The following is a 16,187-nucleotide window of genomic DNA, read 5'->3' as shown; positions in this document are numbered from 1 at the left end:
ATCCAACAACATGAGTCAATCTCAGAAATATGCTAAATCAAAGAAACCAGACCAAAAATATAGCACATACTACATAATTCCATTTATCTAATTCTAGAAAAAACAAAACTATAGTAACAAGCATGTCACTGTTTGCCAGGGAGGGAAAGGTGTGGGAATAGGTAGAGCATGGAATTATAAAGGTACACACAGGAAATTTATGGGGTGACAAAAATGTCTTATTGTCTTGATTATGATGATGGTTTCACAGATGCATACATACGTGAAAATTTATCAACTTATACACTTTAAATGCATGCAGTTTATTGTATGTCAATTATCTTTTTAAATCTGCATTAATTTTTAAGTTAAACTTCCAAAAACATTATATTGTGCCAAGGAAAAATTATGAAGTGCTTCTAATTATAGTAAAAATCAGGGCTCAACAAAATAAGACCACAGGCTGAAACCTGCCATGTCCATTCATTTACGAACAAAAGCAGTATACAAGTATGGCTGTTTCACTACCACAAAGAGTTGAATAGTTGCAAAAAGACCTATGACCTGCACAAAGCCAAAATATTGAATAAGTGGCACTTTACAGAACAAATTTGCTGACCTCTACTATAAATCAACAAGAGATTAACTTCCCTTACATAAATGAGTGGCTTGGATTATGGAGTAATTTTAAAAAAGAAAGCTCGACGTGGTAACAGAATCAAGGTGGCTTTCCAGAAAGCATCATTAGCACAATGGCTTCCACACACACACACATCATCTTTGGAACTTATGGCACAGAGGCACATACTGAACGCAAGAGGTAAATGCGGAGAACATACTAATATCCCCTTTTCTGCACGTGCTTACATACGCCGAAACCGCCTACTTTCTACTAAGTAAGGTCTTACCTAATCTGTTCAGTTTGTACAATCCCTTCTTTGTGGCCCTCCAAGCGAGCAGCCAATCTCTCTTTATCCAGGCGCACACACTCTTCATCCTGAAAACAATCACAAATTAGCAAATACCTTAAATTTTTATCTAACTTGTAGAACAAAACAAAAAAACACTACGTGTAACTTTTCCTTACATAAATTTGCGCCTCTAAAGTTCCAGGCACCACTGGCCTTACGTCAACGTAAGGTTACTTTTAGTTACATGAAGACAATAATACGTTGGATAACATAAGAATGGAACTGACCCAAAAACTTCAGCAACTTTATGATTAAGTGGTCTTCCAGTAACATATGATAGCTACCTTTATTCAAAAAGGTATCATACAACAAAGAAATTCCTCCTCTTCAGGAAAGTTTCTGACCAAATTTTATGAAAAGCCTTCACCACAGTCAAAAATTTCATTTGGACCTAGATTTTTTCATCTGTTGCCCAGGCCCTGAATCCACCAGTACAGATCCAAACACTAGAAGTGAAACTTAAAAAAGGTTTTTAAAAGCATGCTCCTCCAAACATCAGGAGTTCCCTACAAAGGGCCCCATGGGCCACTTTTGTCTGAATTCAACCTTGGTAGCTCAGCTTTTTACCTCATTGGTAAATTAAAATTTCAAGTAAAATTTAATCTCAAAAGTGTTTGGTTAAAAACAAAACTTAGTAACTCTGATCTAGGTTAACAGCCACATTTAAAAATGAGAAAACTGAGGACCAGAGTTAGTGTCTGACTAATGGAGTATGAACCTGTATAAAAAGCATCATCAGTATATTCGAGAGATCTAAAAGGATGCTGTGTTTCCATTCATGCTCTAACGTTAATCTATCACATAAAACTCTCAAAGCACAACATACTGGCTGACATGAATGAATACAAGGATAATAGTTTAAGAAATGGGATACATGTTTGCCATTTGTAACAAAGGTATAACACATATTACTTAAGTTCCTTAAGAAGCTGCTGCCTAGATTTTAATCAGACCAGAATTCCTACCCTCAAGGTTTCTTTCTCCCTCCTAATGTAGTGTCTTACAGGTTCTCAATATGTATCTGCTGAACTGGAAATGGTTTATGTACCACGGCTGTTTAAATAACTCTAACTCTAAATGCTCTGGAAAGAATTTTATTATTTATGCTGTTTCCTGCTGGTTTTTCAAATTACTGGAATCCTAACAAATTAACATTTCTGACATGTTCAATGTTTTTCAATAATTAAACTGTGTTCAATAATTAAACTGTGAGTTTTATGTTTTTCAAAATAAATGGTATCTTTCAATTCACTTATTTTGTACAGTGAGTTACAATCTCCTTTCACAGAGAAAGAGTTGGGGGAAATTTCAGTTTTACTGCCCCAAAACGTGTAGCCAGTATAGTGGAATGGCTGGCAGCCAGACTGCCTGGGCTCTACTCCCGGTGAGGCTCACACGTCACTCATTCTCTCTGAGAGCGTTTGCTGGTGCATGACACGCCCAGTACTGCCAACTTCAGGAGCTTGTGGTGAGGGCTCCATGAGTTCATAGACACGAAGTACACGGAATAGCACCTAACAGAGCAGTAACAGTGAGCTGTCACTGTCACCACCTGCAATACATCAGGCCCGTGTCTCAAAGCATGCTAAACACCATTTTAGCATCAAACGTTGTCCATGATTCTAGTGTAGGTACTTACCAACCAACCCTGTCCCTTTAACAGCTCCCTCCTATTCTTAATTGTGGATGCTTTGCTGTTTATGTAGCAGGCAAATGGTACAATTGTTTGATTTTTATACAAGTGTGAAATGCACAGATTGATGTTATCGAGCCATGTTAACACTAGTGATGACTACAAGTTATTCCTACATTGGGAATTGATATATGACCAGTTTGGTCATTTCTCAGATCTTAAGTGCGCCTCTAGTACATAATTCTCCATTTTCAGGGGCTTTTATATGTAACTAATCTGGGGCTTGTTACAAATTTCAATGAACAGTATCATTAAATTCCTAAGGTTTAATTGTCTCATGCAGTGTACCAGCTAATCAACAAATTTTATCTCCAAAGGTAACTCTCTCTTTTTGGCTTCTATGTCACATGAACTATCCTTATTCACCAATATTAATATTCCACTTGCTGGCTATAAAATGCTACAAGAAACATGTAACCTGATGAGTCAGTATTTTAAGAAGTAACTGTAATAAGCACTTCATGTTCATAGTTCTTTGGGTGAAGCAAATTTCCACACTATCTTATTCCAGGATTAAGCAAACTACAACCCAAAGGCCAAATCTGGCGCGCCATCTGTTTTGTACAATTTGACTGGAACACAGCCCCACCTGCTTATTTACGTATTGTCTATCCCGCCTGCGCACTACAGCAGCAGCATAGTGGACAGAAACTAAATGGCCCAAAAAGCCTAAAATATTTACTGTCTGGCTCTTTATAGTAAGTTTCCCAATCCCTGATCCTAGTCCAACACTTTCATTAAAGTGCTTTGTCCATCACATAGCTTATATGTGACAGATCTTAAACTACAAGAGCTCAGGCTACTTACTAATCATCTATTTATTCTACAACAATTCTTTCAGAAAAAAAGTTCCTAGGACAACTATGAGCAAAGAATTCTTATTGCTACACAATCCCAATTTCTGCAACAATATGATTCACCTTTAAACTAGAGTTCCATTACCTCAATTCGTGGTTTCTTTGCTTCTGCTAAAACTTCATCTGCAGCTCGCTTGACTGAAAAAAACAGAAGTAAATAAATGTACAGTTTTGGGATAGGTTTTTGAAAGTTCAATATAGACATTAAAGAAGACATACCTTGAGTAGATCGCTGAAGACCTATTTCTAGAGGAGCACTTCTGTCTATACTTCCAGACGTTGCTGAAGATTTAAAAAGATTTATGTGAGGCCTTTTTTAAACACATATATTGGATTTATTACAGGTGAAATGCTCAAGATTTGATATATTACTTTATATACGGTGATTTCCCTAGGTGAAAATAAGTTTTAAAGCAGCTCCTGTAAATACATTTTATCATAACAGATTAATGTGCATTTAGTCTACTAGGAGGACAGACTATTTTCAACAATTTAAACTACAAATTATTGAGATAATCTGACTGAAATCAACTGGTTACTGCCAAGAACATACTCCAATACACAGGCACATGGAAAGGTATCAAAACAAATACATAAACATATGTGTGTACATATACGTGAAGGAAAGGTTATTTTTTAAGTTAGCATTCACTTTTAAATACAACTTTTATTCATAATTGGTTTTAAAATTGTAATTATTTTTTAAAGAATGGTTCAAAATAATGGAAAGATAACAACAGGCTATATCCATCCCATCCACCGAGTTGCCACCACCTTATGTAACTACTGCTAGTCTCTTACATAGCTTTCTAGTTTCTTTCTGTAGATACAAGAACTACAAAACTATACTTTTTCCTCCTTTTTTACACAAAGGATAGTATACTATACACACTGTTCCGAACCTTCCTTTCTTTCCCTAACAATTTATCTCCAACATCCCTCCATATCAGTACATGAAGTCTTTTCTAACTTTTTGTTATAGCTACATGGGCATCTATTAATAACTGGGCACTGATTCGGGTAAGCACCTCGTAACCACTGTTCTAAATGATGGGTATTTACAACTGTCTGCCCCCTTAGTTGACCCTCCAGTCGGGGAGACGATCTATAAGTAAACAAATATAGCATTCAGGTCAACACAAGGGACTTGATCAAAGTAAATCAGACGGTGCTACACACGACAGGCGCATGAGGGAGAGCCATGCTGTCAGCTGAGTTCTCTGAGAGACCCCCACGTGAGCATAGGGCTGAGGGAGGTGGTAAGAAGTGAGCCATGTACCACTGTAGAGAAACAGAACTGGACACAGGGAGCGAAGCCACTGCAAAGGCTCTGAGGGTTAGAACCGTTAAAAGGACCAACTGTACTGGCGTGCTGTGAGCAGAGGAAGGCTGGGAGAGGACGCGGTCAGAGGATGAGAAGCAAGACCATGCAGGTCAGGAGAAGGAGTATGAGCATCATTCTAATGTGATGGAAGCCACAGGGGGACCCTGGGCAGGTGAGTGACACAATACAGTTGACATGCTTGCAAAAGCAGGTCACTAACGGTATGGGGACACTGCGCTGCAGAAAATAAAGGCTGCAGTGGGGACCTGTGAGAGGGTTACACGGTAGAGGAAGTCTGGAGCAGGGTGGGCATAGAATAGGAAGTTGTCAGAAGTTTAAAGATGGAAGATGGGATAGACGGGAGACGTGAGAGGAGAAAATCAAAGGTTTCTCCAGGGTTTTTGGCCTAAGCAGCTACGGGAATGGGATTCCATTCACTGAGATGGGAACGCTGATGAACAGATTTGCTGTTTTAGTTTTGTTTCCAGGAAACGGGAGGAGGGTCGGCATTCTGTTTTTCGATACGTTAAGTTCCAGATGCCTGTAAAATATCCAAGGGAAGATGCTGAGAGTGAATTCTTAAACCTGGAGCTCAGGAATAGGCCAGCATTGGAGGCAAGGAAGTAGGCAAAATAAAACAAAAGGTGGCCAATGAGTAGAAAGACAACCAAAAGAGCCTGATGCCCCAAACGCCGAGTGAAGAAAAGGCTCTCCAAGAGGGAGCAGTCAATAGAAGCAAGCGCTGCTAAGAGGTCAGATAGGCCGTGGATAAGAGACCCAAGGGCACGCAACCCTCAAGGCAGTGTTGACATCACCGGGGTGATTTTTGTGAGATGTGAGGAAGAAAGCTAGACTGGAGGAGTCAAGAGAGAAGCAGAGGTAAAGAAGAAGCAGTGATACCACGCAACCCTTGCAAAGAACTTTGCAATAAAAAGACAAATAGAGCAGTAGATAGTAGGAAATGTGGGGTCAAAATATTTTCTTTAATAAGAGGTCTTACTGTAGGTATTCTAAAAGGAATGATGCAGAAGAAAAAAGTGCAAGAGAAAATCAACAATTTTCCCAAGCAAAGTCTTTGAAAGTGTGAAAGGAGATGGAACCCACACACAAGGAAGGGGTGACTGGCCTTAGGAGCAAAAGCTGTGCATTCACTGTAACAGGAAAGAAAGGAGAGCACATGGACACAGCTGCAGGTACGTCCATCTTTCAGTGGGGATAGATTCTCTTCCCACCGCTTATTTCATAGAAAACACACACACACACACACACACACACACACACACAATTTCCACTTAAAGTGAGAGCAATTTCAGGATTCAAAGCAAGAGAAAATTCTCCATGGCTGGTTTTGAAGATGGAGGAAGACACATAACAAGGAATGTGGGCAACTTTTAGTTGCTGAGGGCAACCCCCATTCCACAGCCAGCAAGAAAATGGAGACAATACTACAACTGCAAGCAGCTGAGCTCTGCCAACAACCGGAAGGACCTTCGAAGAGGACGCCAACATACTGATTTCAACCTGTGACGCTCTGAACAGAGAACCCAGTTATGCCACAGTGGGCTTCTGACCTACCAAAATTGTGAGGTGATAAATTCTATTGTTTTAAGCCTTAAAGAAAAAAAAAAAAAAAAGAGCGAGGGCAATTTAAAAATGACTCACATGCTTCGCCATTGAGATATCCAAGCAGATCTTTTCGGTCAGGTCTTCTAACCACAGGAATATTTTCTGTCTGAAATAAAAATTTTAAATTAGATACCAAACCAAAAACAATTATAGACACTTGGTAAAGATAAACATCATGTAATGTCTGAATTTTAGTCCAACATATCTTCATAACATTATTTAGAACTGTATTTTTAGGAAATTACTAGGTTAAAAGAACCTAAAAATAATCTTTAAAAGTACTAAGCATGTTAATTTTTGGTATCAGAAATGAAACAATGACCCTTTCCCTCTTCAAAATATCAATTTGAGTCTGTTTTGTTCCCTTCGCTTACTCTACGTACTTAGTTTTTAATTTTACTCATGATGGTTTGCGTTATTTGGGGCAAGTATCTTTTTAGTCTCATTGCTCGCTAATTTTATGCAACGTTTCCAAAGTGCTTTCTTTTATCACATCTAAACCAGACTTCCTCAAAATATACTTGCACTCTTTCAAATAAACCAGCTTAACCACTAAAACTAAATTTTTATAATTAACAATAGGTATGTGTTGACTGGCATGAGGGAAATTTTAGATTATACAGGGAAATGTTAATGGTGGTTGTATACTTTCTACATCACATATTTCTTTTTTATCCTCAAGTGTGTATACATTCTGTAAGAAGATTAAAAAATTAAATCTGGAGAAATGTATACACTGTGGTAAAACAGATAATTTTCCTTTAAGTTCCTACATGAGCAATTTGTAGAGGTGAGCAAAACAAATAGAACTGTATACTTTAGGCACCAAGTTATCTCTGGGCCATGAATGCAACGAATCCTGCAATTACAATCGTCCATATCATTTTTATAATGTAAACAAACAACAGAGTACAGGAAAAACTAGTGGCTGCAGGATGACATAGTGAAAATCCTTTCGGGCAGTCTCCGTAAGCCAACAATGAAGTAACCAGAACCCTTAGCACCCTAGCTGATGACTATGTTGACTACTGACTTGATTTCGCTGCACCAAACATTCAGTCCTCCATCGTAGAGATGCACTGTATTTAACCACTTAAGATTAATGTATTTTTTCAAAAGAGTAGGCTAAACTTTCATTGCTGCTTACAAATACAGACATTTAAGGGCCCACAGGTTTTTCTGTGCACTAGCCTACAAGGAATATCATAAACAGTTAAAAGATTTGGATGAATTTTCCTTACACTACTGTTTCTAAGTCTGAGAACACACTTCAGGGTTTGGTCACTAGTGAATGATACACACGTTACTAGGAGCTACAACTCAGGCAAACTGAGTTCAGAAATGGTCTGTTCCACGGAATGAGAAGGGAACACAGAATGAGGAGAATAGAACTGTAGAACTTAGAATTTTAGAATCCTGCCCTTTCAATCTTTCAGGCAGTTAAGAAAAACAAAGCGTTAAATGCTGTGTGACCCAGCTCCTCAGAGCCACAATAACATCCACAGTGTTAGTTTGTGCTACACCCATCCCCAAGAAGAGACTCTCTAAATCTAAATCAAGTGTCGGGACCACCCTTATTACCCCAAAAGGAATGCATACAACCAACAAAACATTCTAATTACTGCCTAATACAGTTTTTAAGATCTGAGTTAACATGGCTTTACAGAGATGCTGCTGTGTTATCCCACTATTTCTCCAGATTCCAAGCCGTTTCACCTTACGTATTATTTCTTTCAATACATATTTGACACTAAACATGTATTTCCTGTTCACAAAAGCAGTGTTCAAACACTGAGGTGCAGAAAGCAGGCAAAACTGAAAACAGATGAATTTATCAATAAAATCTGAAAAAAGTCTGATTAAAAATTAATTTTAAAAAGTTGTTAATCTTGATTCTTTCTGATGTCAAAAAAGTTTTGAGATTAAACTAGAGTTCTGAATTTTAGGGTCCTACCACAGACTCATAAATTATTTAAAACATCCCTATAAATGTCTTTAAAACTTTTGTTGTTGTAAACATTACCCACATTTTACATGCAAAAAAATCTGCATAAACCACAATAATCTAATCACAACCCTCCAGGAAACTTTCATACAAACCTTTCATCCTTTTCATCTGAAATCCACGAGAGACATTATCTATGTCAAATGCTACCTACCATCAATTAAATCAATAAAGTTTTAAAATAAATTCTACTTACGGCTGCACGTCGGACATAAACAGGATGAGAAAGATGCACATTATTAAGTAAAAATAAAATAGAATCCAACGTGTAGTACTCTCTGGGCTGGCCTTCCTTTCCAGTCCTGAAAGAATCATGGCAAGAGTTTTACTCACAATTCTATTTCAACTCGTAGGGCTTAATTATGTGTATTAATTTACCTATACCCACTTTGCTATCCAACAATGGAATTAAGATGGCTAACAAAAATACAAAATATGAAATTTAGTAAGTGGAATCATCATTAGGTTAGGTAGGGCAAAAGGAGCACAAGGGTGGACAATGGCAAAAAGCAAGAAGGAAAGCACACCCATTCCTACCCTACGATATTACATACACTTTTTAATATTTGGCCCAAATTAGGTTGTGGACTTTGTCAATAGAGAAACCTAATCAGTAACACACTAGAAAGGATTCAGAGAAGAACAGATTGAAAAGAAGAAAAGAAGCACATCTGTTACTGGTGCTAAACTTACAAGAAATTTATGGTATGTCTATGTCTCCTAAGTAATGAACACAACAATTAATTTCTGAGGTATACGTCTTAATCACATGCTTCAAATTAAACCAATGACCAAAACCAAAATGAGTTCTACCTGTGATAAAACAATGTAGTCTAGGGGTGCAAGATATTTAACACAGGAACATAATACCACTTGCTCAACAAATATTAGTGTCCAATCCCACCCTTCCTACAACATTCTCCGCATCTGGAAATGTCAAAGCATTTGAATTCACTTGAACATGGCCCAGTATAATCAGCCCTAAACCTTATCTTCCAGCCTCTACTTCCATTTTTCTTCTAAATCTATATATTTCAAACCACACATCACTGTCAATTATTGCACTATGAAATCTAAAATACGGGTAACAACAAGGGGTTTTTTATGATATAGAAAAGCAAAATAAGAAACAACGTACTGCATGCGATAAAGGTAAATATTGTTCAACGTCATGAACATGTACAGATTTACATACGCACAAACATTAATAATAAAAGACATATTTATTGGTGTGATTCACTGCTGTAAAAGTTTGAAATCTACTATTCTACGCACTCCTTTTTCACTAAATTGCTCTCAAAATATTTCCTTTCCAGCACGCATGCCTTTTAATACAGTGCTCTTGTCTTTAAAGACCTACTCCACCATTTCACCTCAGAATTCCTACCCATTCTTTAAAGCTTATTTATCTGTTCATTCATTTATTCAAGAAAAATCTGTCGCATGTCTACATGCCAAATACACGTCCATGAAACTTTTCCCAATACCCCAAGCTAGAAGGGGTATTGGGGGTCTTGTCCTAAGACCTAGAGCAGGTTTCATCTCCTCTATTCTGATTAGCTGAACCGCCTTTGAGGCAGGGACCAGGGTCCTCAGAAGTTTCCATCTCTCAGGTTGAGCTGCCCAACACCCTGAGGACTCCTGAGCCATTGAAGGAAAAAAAAATACACACTCAGTTAAACTCCAAGTGTAACTCAGTCTGCAAATCCTTCTGAATGAACAAAACAGGAAAATCTGAATGATGTCACTTTTAACATTCCATAAACCGAATTAAACCCCAAGCCCTCAAGCCAGAAAAACAAAAAACAAAACCCACCAAGTAAATTTCGCCTCGTTTTTCATCAACACTTCATAAAGCGCACCACTTCCACGCAATCAAACAAAAAAAGAGGATGGAAGTTCTGGCCCAAGGTTCTAATTATCCCAACGAAACACCACCAACGAGAGACACATCACTAAAAAGGCCCAAACGATTGTCAGACCTCTGTCTGGATGCTTTCTCAATGACTTAAAAATTCAGGACACCCCACGTGGATCAATGTCCCCAAACATCTCTCTTTAAAACACATTTCCCAAAATCACACACACACCATCCATTTCTAACTCAGACCTGTACACCTCAGTCTATCTCACCAGCAACGTCGTCCCTGCGGAAACTCCTGCCTTCACTTCCAACTAAAGTGACCAAACCTCTTTCCCGTCCTAACTCCACACAGTTGGCTCCCTTCTCTCTTCCCGAGGGAATCGCCAAAGCAGAAGAAACAGAGCAGGAGCTGCAAGGGGCAGCGGAGATAGTTCACAACACAGGGCGGCCTCGGACGGAGAAAGCGAGGAAACAGAACAAACAAACAACAACAAAACCCCCAAGAACAAAAAGACGCGTCTCCGGGCGCGGACGGAACGCTGCTCCTTCACGCACCTAAGCGCGTTGCTAGCGCTCCTCACACATCGGTAAAAACCAACTGGGAGACTCAGAAACCGCCCCAGGACCTTCCCCTTCAGCGCCCCCAGGACTCGGGGGGACGGACCGCTCCGGACGCAGCTCCCACCTCGCCCTCCTCACCTACCAGTGCAACTTCTGCTCCAGAGGAAAACTTTTCCCCGAGCCCCCGCGTCCTCCATCCCCACAGGGCCCGGGGGGAGGGGCCGGGGGAGAGGTCGCCCGGGGGCGCCCGCCGCCGCCCGGCCACAGCCCCGCCGGACTCACCCCCAAACTACATAGTTGGTCTTCACGTTCTTGGGCCAGGAGAACTCGCCGAAGATCACTTCGTCTCCCTTCACCACAATCTCCTTCTTCTGGATGTTGTACTGTCGCAGGACACTGAGCACGTCCGCCATCTTCACCCCCCTGTCGGCCGCCGGCCCCGGACGCCGCCGCCGCCGCCGCCGCCCCTGCCTCCTTCTTCCCCGGTCGCCTGGTCCGCCGCCCCCTCCGCTGCCGCCGCCGCCGCCGCCGCGAACCAACTGCAGCCGCACTCGCAGCCGCCCGCGCCTACGCCAGCAGCAGGGGCAGTAGCCACCCAGGCCGCCGAGGACCCCGCGCTAGGAGGCAAGGCCCCGCCGCAGGCTGCCCGCGGAGAACGCCTGACTGCGCGCCTCCCGCGCCGCGCGGCCGCCGCCAGGGGGCGTCGCCTCCGCCCCGGAAGACGCCCCTCCCCGACTCCCAGGCGGCGCGGGCCCGACTCCCGGCCCGCACCTCGGAGCGCAGGGACACGGCCACCACGTACGACGCACGTACGGGAAACATCGCCGGGCGCACGCGCGCGGAGCCAGTGCCTCATCCCCACCCCCCGCCGCCCCTCCCACCGCTGCCTCCGGCTCCGCGAGCGACAGGTGCGCGCGCACCTGCACAGAGGTTCGCGCGTCCGTTCCTAGAGCGCGCGCGGAGGGACCCGTGACCCGTTTTGAGTGCGGCCGAAAGCTCGCCGTCCCTGCTTTGGCGACGGAACGTGGCAGAAGGTGTGCAGGGCGCTAGGGTTACCTTCCCACCTAGGTCGCACCAGGCCTAGCGAGTGGCCTCTGGGTCTTAGTGACGAAGACCCTATAGAAGAGCGGGGTTTCGGGTTGTTTTTGGTGTGAGGCTGCTTAGCATGTTGGAAAAGACCGGGTCCAGCGGGGATCAGTCCCGCACTTGGTCAAGCTATGCGCCTTCTCACAGCATCCGTTGGGTCATGGAGAAAATGGAGTTAGTATGAGAATTAGGTGGAAGGGTCCCGCAAATCATCAAAATGTCGTAAATGTGGGGCCTTCCCCTTCAGTTCCTTACATCTTCAATAAGGGAAGCCGTCGGTGGAACCTCAGTAACAGTGTCATTCAAGTTTCAACTTGTTGGGTGCAGGCAGGCGGGTGTGAGCTACAGTTGAGAGAAGGTGTGTTTTACAGTGTGCGGTAAATCATGGATCACAAGCAGTGTAGTAACATGAAGTGGACAAACGGTTTCAGCCTCCATTGTGCCAACGCTCCGTGTCACATCGCGGGTGGTACGGCAATTTCTGTCACAAACATTACAGTGTGTCCTCAGCGACCTGATTCACCAGATCTGGCTCCATGTGACTTCTGGCTCTTCCCCTAAATCAAAATGACCAAGAAAGGTAAACTTTTTGAATCAATTCAGGACGTCGAAGCAGCCACGACTGCCAGAGGACTTGTAGCACAGCTTGAGAAAGTGGCAAGAACGATGGCACACGTGTGTGCGAAGCAAGAGGGAGTGTTTTGAAGGGGATTAATGGCAATGTGGCTTTTATTTTAATAATTTTTTTATGTAAACATTCACCATGTTTTTTATCATACCTCATATATATTTATACATATATATATCATATAACCAAGAGACATTTGTATAGTTTGTTAATCCATTGCCATTGTAATAAATAAAAACAAATTATATTTAGTAACCAATGTGGTTTTCTTTATCTGCTTTTTACTTAAAAATTGTCCAAGCATCAAAAGATTAGTTATTTGTTAATTTATTCATTTGTCTAGTCTTAAAGTTAATTAAGAATCGGTAATTTACAATTTTAGCAAGCACATTAAATTGTTATTTGTAGCACTGTAGGAATTTCAGAAAGTTATCTGTTGGGCCGGCCCGGTGGCTCAGGCGGTTAGAGCTCCGTGCTCCTAACTCCGAAGGCTGCCAGTTCGATTCCCACATGGGCCAGTGGACTCTCAACCACAAGGTTGCTCTGCCCCCTGCAACTAAGATTGAACACAGCACCTGGAGCTGAGCTGCCTCCCGGATGGCTCAGTTGTTGGTTGGAGCGCGGACTCTCAACCACGAGGTTGCCGGTTCAACTCCCGCAAGGGATGGTGGGTTGTGCCCCCTGCAACTAGCAACGGCAACTGGACCTGGAGCTGAGCTGAGCCCTCCACAACTAACACTGAAAGGACAACAACTTGAAGATGAACGGCACCCTCCACAACTAAGATTGAAAGGATAACAAATTGATTTGGAAAAAAGTCCTGGAAGTACACACTGTTCCCCAATAAAGTCCTGTTCCCCTTCCCCAATAAAATCTAAAAAAAATGAGTGACTGTGTGAAGGGTGCAGCCATTTAAAAAAACAGATATCTGTTATTACCATTTCATTTAGTTGAATATAATTCATATGTTTTATTTGTAGAGGTATATATACACATATATATGTATATATATATATATATGTAATTTTAATCATGTTATACAAACATTATTTAACTCAAAAACCAAACATAGGAAATTTTGGAAGTACAAATCATGAGAAACTAAACACTAGTTTAATTTGTACAAAATACTATGTTGACATTGCTTTTATATGGTAAATTAAAATTTACAAACTCTGAATCATGCCCAAAGTTCTTCTTTTCTTGTATTGTGCTTATGTGACCAGGGCTATTCAGTAAGTATAATTTTCAGAGTTCACAAAATAAACACTAAGTTTGACAACTGTCTTTTAGAATGAGCACCTAACTGAATGTGTTTGTTTGTTTGATCCATTAGTTAATGTTTAGATTTTTTAAGAGAAGGAAAATGAAAACAAAATGAAAAGCAGGCAGCTTCAGACAAATATGAAATGACCACTGTAAAAGGCTAATTATATTGTCTATGTGAAGAGAGAAGAGAAAATTTAGATATAGAAATACCCATTTTAACATGTACACACACAAAAGGGTATTATAGCTGGTTTAAAGAATAACTCGGATCCTTGACAAGTTTAGTAATACAATTAAAAAGCAGCCCTTATCAATCTTCAAAGTACGGACATGAAGAAGGGGGTGTCTCCTACCTTAAATTTTAAAAATTCTCTTTCCTTTACACTAACAAGACAAGTTCATCATATGACTTTCTTTTATTTTTGTTCTAAAGCACCTCCTAAATGACCAATCTTGTTCTTCTCAAAAGTAGCCAAGGTGGCTGTGTAGTTCTAAACTGCCTCTTGTATAATTCTGCCGGTTAGAGAGCTCAGCGTACCAGTTAAAATTAGAGTGTAAGAACACGAGGGAAGCAGATTTTTGGCATGAAAGTGGCAGTTTTCGATCAAGAAGCCCCTGTGAAAATTGCAGTGTTCCCTAAAGATGCTACTGTGTTTCCCCAAAAATAAGACCGGGTCTTATAGTAATGTTTGCATCAAAAGACGTATTAGGGCTTATATTCAGGGGATGTCATCCTGAAAAATCACTCTAGGGCTTATTTTCCCGTTAGGTCTTATTTTGGAGGAAACACACAGTACTTGTGAAACCTCATGTCTCTGGAAGTTAGCCAAAACTAATCATCCCCAAACACGGGTGGGGCAAGCTTCTTGCTTTTAAGCAGATGAAAATAAACAGAGCAGGGATACAAAGACAAGACTAAGGAGGGAGTCTTTGTATCATTTGTAAATGGAAACGCAAGGCAAAGTTGGTTCACAGACAGCGTTCTGAGGAGACCTGTGGCACCAGCTCAAGGATAGACTTATAGGGCCTCTGCCTCTCCTCTTCCGATGGACTTTTCCTCTAATAGACAACCTCACAAGCAGACAGGAGAAAAAGACAACCACAGGAGAGAAAGTCAGAAGGCTAGAAAACAGTTTTGCTAAGGAACAATACAAATCTGGTCAGATTGCAGAACGTTCTCAGGAGACTTTTCCCAGGGAAGAAAATAAAACCCAGTGTAAAGTACTTCAACACAATGTCGGAGCTCAATTCAGCCTAAATTTACCTCCCCACTCCAGGTATGGTGGCCTTAGCCAGGAGACACAAGAGATTTCCAATGTCCAAACCAGAGGGTCGAAGGGCCCAGTCTGTGGCGGTGAGGGTCTCAGCTGAATCTTGATGAAAACTTCATTTTTGTCAATGACCTTCAAGCATAGACCACCAGGAACACACTGTAAAGAGGGGTGTACTAATAATCACATCATAAAGAGTTAGAGATTCAGGGGAATACGACCACCATTGTAGCTTTTGTTTGAAATGCCACTGAAATTTCTCAGTCTCCAGTATGCAATAGATAATTTACTAAATTATGAACATGAATTTACTTACACTCACTATTTGCCTCTATAAAATTTTGCAAGACACATGTTTCACTGTGGACGAAAAAGGGACCACATACTAAACGTGACAAGTTCAGGGAAGGCCTGCCAGCAGGCCCTACAAACTCAAGAGACCGAAATTAACCACACAGGATGGTCTGAACATAAAAATTCCCAACTAAACTCAGGTCATGGCGAGTAGTCACATCCTTGGCCTTCAGGTTCCATAATAAAGGTCCATCTTTACCTTAAGTGAGCCTGTCTATTGTCTTTGTGCATCTAAGATAACATACCCTTGGAATGTCAGAGTAACCCCTTTTTCCAGACCCCTCCAGTCATAAACTGCCACACCAGAGCAGGAGACCACCGAACACTCATTGTTATCTCGTTCCCTGAATACCATCTCTAAGTGCCATAAATGTTTACCCACCAATATAAAAAGGTACCCACTCTTGTAAAAGTTACCCACTCATCTCTCCATTTTGCTTTTTACCCAATCCCAGAGATTTCCCGCTTTGCTTTCTCCCACCCCCTTAATCTACCACCAATGGATTTCATGTAACCCTCCTTATGTCTCCTCCTTTGATTCTAATATATAAAATAAGCTGCAAAACTGCCATTTTCCAGAGCATTTTCTTTTCTTTTGTAAAGATTTTATTGGGGAAAGGGAACAGGACTTTATTGGGGAACAGTGTGTACTTCCAGGACTTTTTCCAAGTCAAAGTTGTTGTCCTTTCAATCTTAGCT

At 41.2% G+C, this 16,187-nt stretch overlaps 1 protein-coding gene across 1 annotated transcript in view; it reads right to left on the bottom strand.

The window, feature by feature from the left end:
• Positions 1-11,464, bottom strand: part of CDC73 (cell division cycle 73) — an 87,977-nt gene extending 76,513 nt beyond the window's left edge. Inside the window, exons 1-6 of the mRNA XM_019746080.2 lie at positions 11,163-11,464; positions 8,652-8,757; positions 6,487-6,556; positions 3,720-3,782; positions 3,586-3,638; positions 888-976 (exon numbers count right to left, since the gene is read on the bottom strand). Coding sequence (XP_019601639.1) covers positions 888-976; positions 3,586-3,638; positions 3,720-3,782; positions 6,487-6,556; positions 8,652-8,757; positions 11,163-11,293 — 512 coding nt within the window. The 5' untranslated portion in view covers positions 11,294-11,464. The remainder of the gene's footprint in view (positions 1-887; positions 977-3,585; positions 3,639-3,719; positions 3,783-6,486; positions 6,557-8,651; positions 8,758-11,162) is intronic.
• Positions 11,465-16,187: the final 4,723 nt, after the last annotated feature.

The sequence above is a fragment of the Rhinolophus sinicus genome, linkage group LG12 (genome assembly GCF_036562045.2).
Source record: "Rhinolophus sinicus isolate RSC01 linkage group LG12, ASM3656204v1, whole genome shotgun sequence".
NCBI lineage: Eukaryota > Metazoa > Chordata > Mammalia > Chiroptera > Rhinolophidae > Rhinolophus > Rhinolophus sinicus.
Note: the sequence above shows the minus strand (reverse complement) of the source record. Positions and strands in the feature narration are given on the sequence as shown.